Source organism: Terrapene carolina, unplaced genomic scaffold (genome assembly GCF_002925995.2).
Source record: "Terrapene carolina triunguis isolate 2854851 unplaced genomic scaffold, T_m_triunguis-2.0 Scaffold95, whole genome shotgun sequence".
Lineage (NCBI taxonomy): Eukaryota > Metazoa > Chordata > Testudines > Emydidae > Terrapene > Terrapene triunguis.
The window spans coordinates 32,491,726-32,501,807 of NW_020664446.1; the positions used below are offsets into that span (position 1 = coordinate 32,491,726).

At 37.5% G+C, this 10,082-nt stretch overlaps 1 protein-coding gene and 1 long non-coding RNA gene across 2 annotated transcripts in view; one reads left to right on the forward strand and one right to left on the reverse strand.

Annotated features, from left to right (window-relative positions):
- PLCE1 (phospholipase C epsilon 1) overlaps positions 1-5,582 on the forward strand; it is a 292,755-nt gene extending 287,173 nt beyond the window's left edge. The window contains exons 36-37 of the mRNA XM_026650913.2: positions 3,963-4,175; positions 5,235-5,582. Coding sequence (XP_026506698.1) covers positions 3,963-4,142 — 180 coding nt within the window. The 3' untranslated portion in view covers positions 4,143-4,175; positions 5,235-5,582. The remainder of the gene's footprint in view (positions 1-3,962; positions 4,176-5,234) is intronic.
- Positions 5,583-7,470: 1,888 nt separating this feature from the next.
- Positions 7,471-10,068, reverse strand: LOC115271196. The gene is made up of 2 exons (XR_003899806.1): positions 8,718-10,068; positions 7,471-8,522 (listed from the first exon to the last, which is right to left on the reverse strand). It is a non-coding gene; the product is annotated as an uncharacterized LOC115271196 (long non-coding RNA).
- Between the last annotated feature and the right edge of the window lie 14 nt (positions 10,069-10,082).

Here is a 10,082-nt window from a genome sequence, read left to right on the forward strand (position 1 = left end):
AGAGTTAGATGCCCTGACTCCCTATACAATGCACAGGGAGAGAGATATGCATCAAAAGGATGCAATTCACAAAGCCAGAAAACAGAGCAGTAAACGCCAAGAGGGACATGGCCTAATCCCTGCCCCTCAAAGGGGCTTCGGTACCTAACTCTGGGCTGGAGGGGGGGCCCCGAATTCTCAATGCACAGGCCATGAACCTTGTCCTGGAGTGAGATACCTAAACCAGGTCAACCCTTTCTCACACAAATTGGACACCACACCCTTATACCCAACAGCCCAGCAGTTAGAGCCAGTTCAAATCCCCACTCTGCCTGTGAACCCAGGTCTCCCCCTCTGAGGTGAGTGCCTTAGCTACTGGGCTGTAGGGTATTCTGGATGAGAGTTTAAGCTGTTCCACTTTGCTCCAATGAATATTTTATATATGGACTGGAACCTGGGTCTCCTAAGAGACAGCCCAAATCACTGGGCTAGAGTCAATTTTCACTCTCAGGCCCAATGAATATTTACATATTTTATACAAAGTGGAACAGCTTCATCAAGAGACCAACCCCAGAATACCCCAGGGGTTAGGGCACTCATCTTGGAGGTAGACCTAGGTTCAACCGCCTCTTTCACATCCTGGTGAGTGCTCTAACCACTGGACTATTGGCTACTAAGGGAGAAGGAAGTGCCCCGATCTGGTAGGCATGCTCTCTGGTGGCCTTGGAGCACACCTGCTGTAATGGGTGAGATCGATTGAGGGAGAGGGATGCTTAGTCTTAGAATCCTGCCAGGCTTGGGTGGCTATGCACATGTCCATTGATGAGGTGGCAGCTGAGCTGGGGTTTTGAGGATCTAAATTTTTGAGATACCCCTGAGTGCTCCCACCATTCATGTCATTGTTTTATTGACCCTGCTGGGAGGTGAGAATGCACAAAACTTACAGGAGTTGACACAAGGTCAGTCACTAAAAGACAGCAGCAGAGAGCAAAATGCTATTTTCCCACTAATTTATTTCATCTAATGGATACCTGTTGTGGATTCCAGGTGCAATCCACACCAGTGAGGGTTGTCACTACTTGTCCTCCAACTCTGCGCGTCTTACAATACTTTGCTGCTGTAGCTCCCAGCCTGGGATACTCACAACCAGCCTACAAGCATGCAGGTCACACCCTGAAGTCTGTGTGTGCTAGACAGCCCTGGTCCAGCAGCTCTGATCCCACCAGCCTTTTCTACAACCCCATGCTCGTTTCCACCTGCCTTGGTTACAACCAGTAAGGTGACCCCTGAATTTCTCCAAAACCATGTGCTCTGTCCAGTCCATTCCTGGACAGTTCAGAGAAGTAATATGGTTTCTTTGTTCAAGACACACAAGCATACCACATTATTAACTTGCGTAAATACACCCCTCTAAACACCGCACTAAGTTGGTTTACAGTAAAAAATAAAACAACCTCTGTTCTGTTAATAAATTTAAGTGATGCCAAGTAAAAGGAATAAAGTTAGAGTTGCAAGCAAATAAAAGTGAAAACATCCATCTAAAACGTAATCTGGCATGGTACAGGCTTTGTTCAAGATGGTTCCTCTTACCAATCTTCCTTCTTCTCAGCCATGGCTGACTTTCCCTCAATCAGGACCTTCCAGAGAAGCACAAGGGGCTGGCTTTCCTTATCTTCCTGGATTGAAAGATCTTTGCCTAAGCAGGTTTCTTACCTATATTCAGTTTCCGGAGACTTCAATCAGAGTTTGGCTGAAAAACCCATCTTTCTCAGCTTGCTAGAGCTCTGTTCCCTTGTGTCTGTCTAGTGGAGGATGCCAAAAATGGCTTCTTTCTTTGCTTATATCTTCCAAAGCTCAGTAACTTAGTTTCAAGAGACAGGATGTCCTCATGCTATTCTTCCCTTCTCATGGGCTTTCCATCCTGCTGCATGTAAATGAACCTTCCATTCTTTTGATTCCACATACAATCATAATTCACATAGAAGACAGGTAAGTAACTGCCATTTCTCCTCATTGGCCACAGACTTTAAAACGTAGTAATATTATGTAAGTATCCATATTTCCTCAGATAGTGTTAATACATACATTTCACAATAATATTATTGTCACATTAGTTTTCTGCACACTTTTAGAATACAGTAATATTGTATACAATCAGTTGATTCATTTGCTTATCACTTGAGGTTCAGTCCCTGCCCTTCCGCCCCCCCCCCCCACTTTTATAAACTAGTAAACCATTGCAATGTATTCTTCTGAAGGTTACCCCACAAAGTAGTTTATTCTAGCTGTAAGGAAGGCAACATGAAGTCTAGTGGTGAAGGACACTACATTCTGTTTCTCCCCTCATTTGTTAGCTTAATAACTTTGTTTACCTAATATGTAAAAATGGACCTGCATTGTCTTCATCTGAAGATTGGGCTGGACAGAGAATACAATAATACCTAAGGCAGACCTATTTAACCAACTCCACCTGACATGCTGGGTTTAAGCACACTTTAGTCATAATTCTAGCATACATTCATAATTCTTAATACCCACCATGTACATACATCACAAGAATATTAATGATGAGTTATTAGTTTTCAAATGATACCTCAAAGGCATATTTTGTGCAAAGATTATTACAGTAGTGTGTAGGGTGTGAATACAGGGGTGCTTAGTATCACAACACCTGCCACTGTAAAACCTAACCCGTCATTTTTGGTTTTTCAACTGAAAAATTCCCAGGTTTTACAAAAGCTATTTAATCAGTTTTTAAGCTATTTTCACCCAAAGTTTGAACTGCTCAAGTACATGAAAATACTGATTATATGAAGAAAATTCAATACATTACATCAGGTAAATGTGTTTGTTAATAATAAATTAGTCTAAGTAACGCAACATAGTGGAAGTTACACACACATGGACGCACATGTACACTGGTGCTCAGCTCTTAAAACAAAGCATTGGCACTCTGTAGGCCCTGAACCAGGGGAGATGGTGGCTTGGTAACCCAGGTTAGTGCTCACCACTCCCCAAGGGGGGGAGGTGGAGGGGGCAGGTTACTGAATTGCTTTCTCTCCTTCCAGAGTGGGAAGCTGAGTCAGAAGTAATCTTACTTTTCTCTATACACTGCCTTTTCCCCCCCTGTATTACCCAGAAAACTGTGAAGTAAATTTTTTGCACCAATTTTCGTAATAAACACCCAGAAAATTTTAAACAAAATTAAAACCAAAAACAAAGGGTCTTGTTAAAACCCATCAGTTACATTAAGAAAAACCTTTCAGTAGGCAGCCTTGGCCCTACTTCACACCATACAACTCCTGCTACAATACCTAGAAATCTTAACCTTTCCGGACCATCTGTCTTAGTTCTCCAATTCTAATTCTTGTAACTCTGCATCCCCATCTCCCTGCTGTATTACCCTGGGCTAAGTACAATTTCAAATAATAGGTGTACAGATCTCTGTGAACTGCTGTCATTTTGTTGCCTTTATTCCCAGCCAGCGGAAAAGTAGCTGTGCTGCTGTGGCTGGAGCTCTTTACACTTGTGAAGTAGGAGGGAGAAATTGCATATTAAATGCAGAATTGAACCACTTAATACTTCTACCAATTGGCGTTATATCTATGGCAGGGGAGAATATAGTTCCTTTTCCCCAAAAGAGATGTTGTTTCTTTAGCATTGCATTTATAGGAAGTACACTGTGAATACAGTTTATCTACTTATTCATGACAGATACAGTATAGATATATAGGCAGCAGACTTGCTAAGGCTTAAGGCCATGTTTAGTAGCATTCTAGTTCTGCAGTTTTAAAATAATTTTTGATGTGAGACAGTCAGGACACTTCTTTTGTGAACCTGACACAGGGAAGATTTGAAAAATGCTGCTACTTGCTCTCACATGAAAGCCAAACCATATTTCAAACCTCAATGTATCAGTGAGCTGACACATTCTTGTAATTTAACTGTTTCTGATGTCTGTGGGGTTTTTGTTTGTTTTACAGGCAGCACGAGATGATAAAAGAAAAGGCATTTCATTTGCCAGTGAACTTAAGAAATTAACCAAGTCAAGTAAACAGTATCGTGGCTTCACATCATCACCTTTGCAGAGCTCACCAGACAATACCCAGACTAAAGATGAAAAATCTGCAGGCAGTTTGACATTTAGTGACAATATGGAATAACATCCATAAATGCCAGCAGTATGTTCTATGCAGGTATGACATGTGTGCTCCTTGTTTCTAAACCAGACATACTCTCTGTTGATTTTTCAAGGTACAATTTATAATTTTTTTTTCAAAAGTGTGCTTGGTAAACCATAGTGAAGTACAACAAGCAGCCAGAATAGTTCATGAAAACGCTCTACGCTTTTAGGTTATAACGCTGTACTGGCACAAACCTATACACAGGCAGTCCAATGAAAGCCTAACGATAAATGCAAATCTAAATGCTGTGAAAATTGCTAGGAACATAGGAGTTTTACTTTGCCTACTATGCCTGCATCGTCCTAGGGTCCATCACAGCAGGGAACCTGACAATGACCAGTCCTTTTAAAAGACTCTTAGAATGTAACTTGGCTTTAACATACACTGTGACAGTGAGTTCCACCGGTAATGCAGTGTGCTAACTGGTACTTCCACACAGGCTCTTAATTAAGAGATGCTGTCATTTTGTGTTATGGGACAGCTGAACTTTACTAAACATTAATTTATATGCATTTAATAATAATCAATTTAAAAAATATCTCTTATTCCTCTCTCCATACATAAACTCTTTTAAAATCTCTGTATATAAATACTTGTGGCGGAGTGTCTAAGAATTTTATTGTCCCTTTCTGAATCTTTTAAATTTCTTCTAGCTTGCTTGAGCTAAAGTGACAAAACCAAATGCAGAATCCAAGGCGACAGTGTACCATTTATGTATATGACAGACGATAGTTCCAGACACATTACTATTAGCACTGGGCCTACACTAACTCCAAAAGATGTTTTCTGAGAGGTCCCAGCTAGTTAAGATGGAAGAAAATCTTGCCCAAACAATTCTTAATAATCCCATATCACATGGAGCAGTGATACATTTCTGTATTTCCTTTCCACTCATTCTCAATGATCAAGATACTATTTATATCTACTGTGTCACTTCATCAGAATTCAAGTAATAAGGCTGCCAATATTTTGTTACAAAATTCCTTAAAAATGTATTTCATGGTATGCAGGCACCCATTTATACTCTTGTATTTGAATTTAAATGCTATCATCTCCTCTTCCCCTTTCCAGGTGACTTTAAAGGCCCTAAAATGGCAAAGGCAAAAAGCCCTTCTGAGGCTGACAAAAACAGAGGGAGATAGAGGAAATATGACAATCTTTCTCCACATAGCCTTGCATTTACTTGATAACTGGAACCAACATCACGGATTCCTGATTTAAGATATCTTTCTGCATTCTCCATGAAGGAAACTGCTGAGGCCTAAACTATTCAGCACTAGCTTGGCCTATTCCACACTGTGCTTCTTGGTGACAGATACAGATCTAGTAATGCTGAGTGGGATATTACAGTTTCTAATGTTTGGAAAGATGCTTGCCAGCATTTGAAAGAGAGATTCCTTTCTTCCCAAATATCTTCATAATCTGAAGATTAAGCAGACTTCTTAAATTGTACTTTGTAAACAGAAACATGTCTTTTTTAATAAACAAAAGATATAACTAATTGCTTTAAGGGAAGAGAATTAGAACTAGACTGTTCTATGTATTGTATGAAAATAATGCACCTTTAATGGTTCCTGTTAAACACTGTTAGGTGATTGTAAAAAGATTTACATAGACTGTAACTTTCTTGGCATCACAGATTTAATTTTGGTGATAAACCATAAATAACTATGGTAAGCGTTTTGAGTATATCTACTTTCACAAAATAATCATGTACAAACAGCTAAATACACCTAATTGATAGTGATATTTTGACAAGGAACATTTTCTTCGTTCAAATTCTAGTTTTCCAGGTTTGTGTTTCAAGTAAGAATGATTATTTATTTTCATGTTCCAAGGTATGTGTCACTGTGTAATATATTTATCATACCGTACTTTTTAAAAACTGCAGCTTCATCTTTTTTTGGTTTAGGGGAAAAAATAGTAATTATATTCTGTTGAAAAGAAACATTCAGAAAATAACTATTTGAAGCATGCAATTGCTTAAAGTTTCAATTGTGAAATCTCAACATTAGTGTGTGTTAGAGAATGGAAAATATTATAGTCATCTAAATATTTTTTATAAATGAGAAAATAATTTCTGCTTATATCCAGAGTGTGTAAAGAACCCAGGCTACTCCATTTATTTTCCAATATAAACCTTGACTTGTTTATGTAGAAGCACTACTGTAAAGTTTTGTATATGTCTGAAATCATGATTTTTTTAAGAAGTTAGTTATAACTGTATCATATTCTTCAGTGTTAGTAAAAAGCAGTTCATACTGACTTATACAAAGTAAGAGCACAACTGAAACTGCTGAGGTCAATCATTCTTCTGATGTCCATACATAAGAACCTTGTCTAGTAACTAAACTGTTCAGCACAAGGTTGGCTACACTTCAGACCATATGACTGATGCAGGGATTGCTGTAAATCAAGAAATGGCAAATCAGTTAACTAAGTTCATAGGCCGGTAAGAGAAGCAAGGCTCCATTAAACAATCTGAAGTTGAATGAATTGTAGGGAGACGATTCAAGCAGTCTGATTAGCTAATATAAAGGGTATTAATTCTCTGTGCTGGAGGGTCTATATCCCCAGAAATGCCCTCTAGCCCAAAAAGCTGCTGTTTCTAACGAGGAGAATACAGAAAGAAGTTAGAAAGCAACTATCACCTTGTTGTGTGCAGGAAGTGTCCTCTTCAGGCTGATTCCAACATTAGAAAAAAAAATTAAACTACACATTCAAAACTCCCTTACTGAGGCATACCTAGTAGTCATTCACTGAACCCATGAACTTATTTTGAAATTCACCTATTTTAAAAATAGTAACCATACCAGCTATCCATTCTGAAGTCTGAGAAATTAGCAATATTTTCAAGCAGGGCCGTGTCACTTGTCTAAACATGGTTTTTAGAGTTCCATTGGAGAAGATTACACATAATATTTTGAAAAGTGGGTAGGCATATAGCAGCCACTGACTTTACAGGACCCTAAGCTGCTTAGGCTCTTATGAAAATCCCACTAGTCACCTATCTGCATCTTTTTTGAAAATGGGCCTTAGGCCTCTCAATTACTTCAGATTTCAGGGTAAAATTTTCAGGACTGTTTATGGTGAACAAAAATAGCTGCTCGAAAGTCCCTATGCTGCTCTTCGATCTAGTCCTTCCATATCTAATTCTAAAATAACCAGTCCCACTGTGAGAGATACGGGACATTCAGTCTCCATGGCACATAATGCAGAACTGATATTAAGTGAAATTACATGGTGTTTTATATGCACATTTCAAGCAATATTTGCATTGATAGTGTATAACTACTGTATATCTTTCATATGTCCTTTGGCTAAAGCTTAGATGAAGATCTGATCCCTTTTGTGTTTTAGTTCTTTTTATATATATCCCCTGCGATGCATGAAAATATTTTTTTATAAAAAATTTACCTTTCATTTGATAAATGGATTCTCCCTATTTCCAGTAGCACTGAAAGTAAGATGGTTGGTTCCTGCCAAATTTGGGCACCAGTATTAGCAGATGTGGGAGAAGCTTTTGTAAATCTACTACAGATCCAGCAGAAGGAGAACTCTTGTGTAGGAATACCACAAACATTGTAATTTCTCATTGCTACTAGACTTGAAAGAAACTTTAGATAAGGGCATCCTCAATTATAACATGTAAAGCAGGTAAAATCTGGCAGCCATTTAAAAAGCAACAGATTTGCACTATTCGTGACTAGCATACACTCTCTGTGTAACTGCAGGATGTAGTTTATCCATAAGGACATTTTCTCTTTGATAGTTATTTTAGCCTTGCCCCATTGTCATGAATACTTACCAGCTGCAGGACAATATCTACTTAAAAGCATAGTGGTAATGAGAAAACCTAGCATTTTGCATGTTCAGTTAAAAAAAAAAACATTTTACAGAGGTGGGCATGGTAGAATTTTCCAAAACTGATTATATTGAATTAGGGTGCTTTTTTTTCATTAATGTACATCGATTTATTTAAGTTTTAAAAAATAGGGAAGATTAATCAACTAATGCAAAAAGTAACATGTTGTTAATTGCATTCATGTTGTTTTGGTCACAGACAAAAGTAGAGGAAGCGCATAAGCTTTCCTTTTCATTAGCCTAAAAATCCCCCAAAATGAAATTATACAGAGCTATTACTCTTATGTTAAACAGCTTTAACTTATTTAAAACACCATAAACAGATGTAACATCAAGATGTTTGGTTAATAAGAAAATTTGTGCTGTTTATCCATAGGTTTCCTTTCTTCAAGAATACAAGTCCACAGATATATATTAATGGGTTTGATAGATGGACAGCTGTGGTTCTGCCTCCCTGGCAGTTCAGGCTGAATGCCATCATATGGATATGTGGACCTGGATTTGATAAGGAAACATTTTTATTACAAACTATTCATAAGAAATAATTTACCACAGCACAGTATATAATATAAACCTTCCCGAAACCTACAAATGATAGCAGGACTCACCATCGGCAGTCCACTTCCTATTACCTGTTTTGTAAAGAAAACATTTTATTCTACACTTAACCATTTTTTTAACCCTTCCTACCTATGTCTGTATTTGTTTCTATGTATAGTGAATGCTGGTATCAATGCTTGTATGGGATTGACTTTGGAAGCCATAGGTCTTGGCTGTGTTGCAACACTACTCAGTTTTCAGGAACTGGATTGTTGTACTGGCTGGTGTTCTGTCAAGTTTTAAGAAGATTAAAAAAAACAAAACCTTAAAAGATATAAAAGTACTGTGTCACATTTTAAAAACATACATCACATTTGTTTTTAGTTTTATTATTACTAATATTACTTGGTGGAATGTCTCAATAACCATCTCCTGAAAATAACAATTAGCCTCTAGAGTCCACTATCAAGTTACCAAGAATAAGATTTTAACAGAGAAGTATCTCAACATTAAGATCACATTCTCTTTAAACTCAGTTTGACTTTATAAAAGAGAACCTGTCAGTGGCTTTTTACTTCAAAAATGAGTCTTCAGCTTCTAGCTCTCAGAATGCAATTTAATTTCAGCAGATGATTATTAATCACTTTGTTGTTGCTAGCCTATTAGATGTAACGATGGTGGAGTGTTTTCTATTTGTGATCAACATTTCATAACTGCTGCAGTGCTACACAGTTGACAGAAGTAACAAACACAAACAAAAAATACAATAGCAGTAAATATTTCTCTTTCACACATATATTGGCTATTTCAAACTGATGTATTAGTTGTGCAATTGTCTTCATTCTGCTGCTTTAAAGTGTGTCAAAATGTTTTGTCAATGTTCTATCGGTATGTGCCAGTTTTTATAAATTTTACATAATTTAAAAACTATGTATTTTAAAACTGACTTTCCACCTGGACTACTTTTTCTCTGACTTGAAAAGTAAACTTATATTTGTATATGTTGGACAAATAAATGGTTTGCGAAGTGGACCTTTAGTTCTTCTTTCCTGAACTGCCGGCAATGGGGACACTTTCTAAAGTTTTCAAAACTTAAATCACATCTCTTATCCCCATCCCTGAGTCATTTAAGAACAGAAGTATTCAAATGCTATGGAGATGGGGGATTATATAAATTACTAAGAGACCTAGAAGACTATGTGGGATACTATTTGTACAAAGCCACAAGCATTCTATAGGTCCTTTTTACAGTTCAGGTAGTAAATATACTAATTTATAGGGACTCACAGTACCTACTTCAAAAGTGAGATTTTTGTGCATTTATGTCTTACTTCTTAGGACTATTTAACCTATTTTGATTGAAAATTGATAGCATGGTGATATTAAATTAGATATTTAAAACAGATTTCACAGTAATTATGGTAGCACCTAAAGGTCTGATCTGTTCTATAACAAAGGAAACATTTTCTAAGGCCTTGGCTACACAGGCACTGTACAGCGCTGCAACTTGCTGCA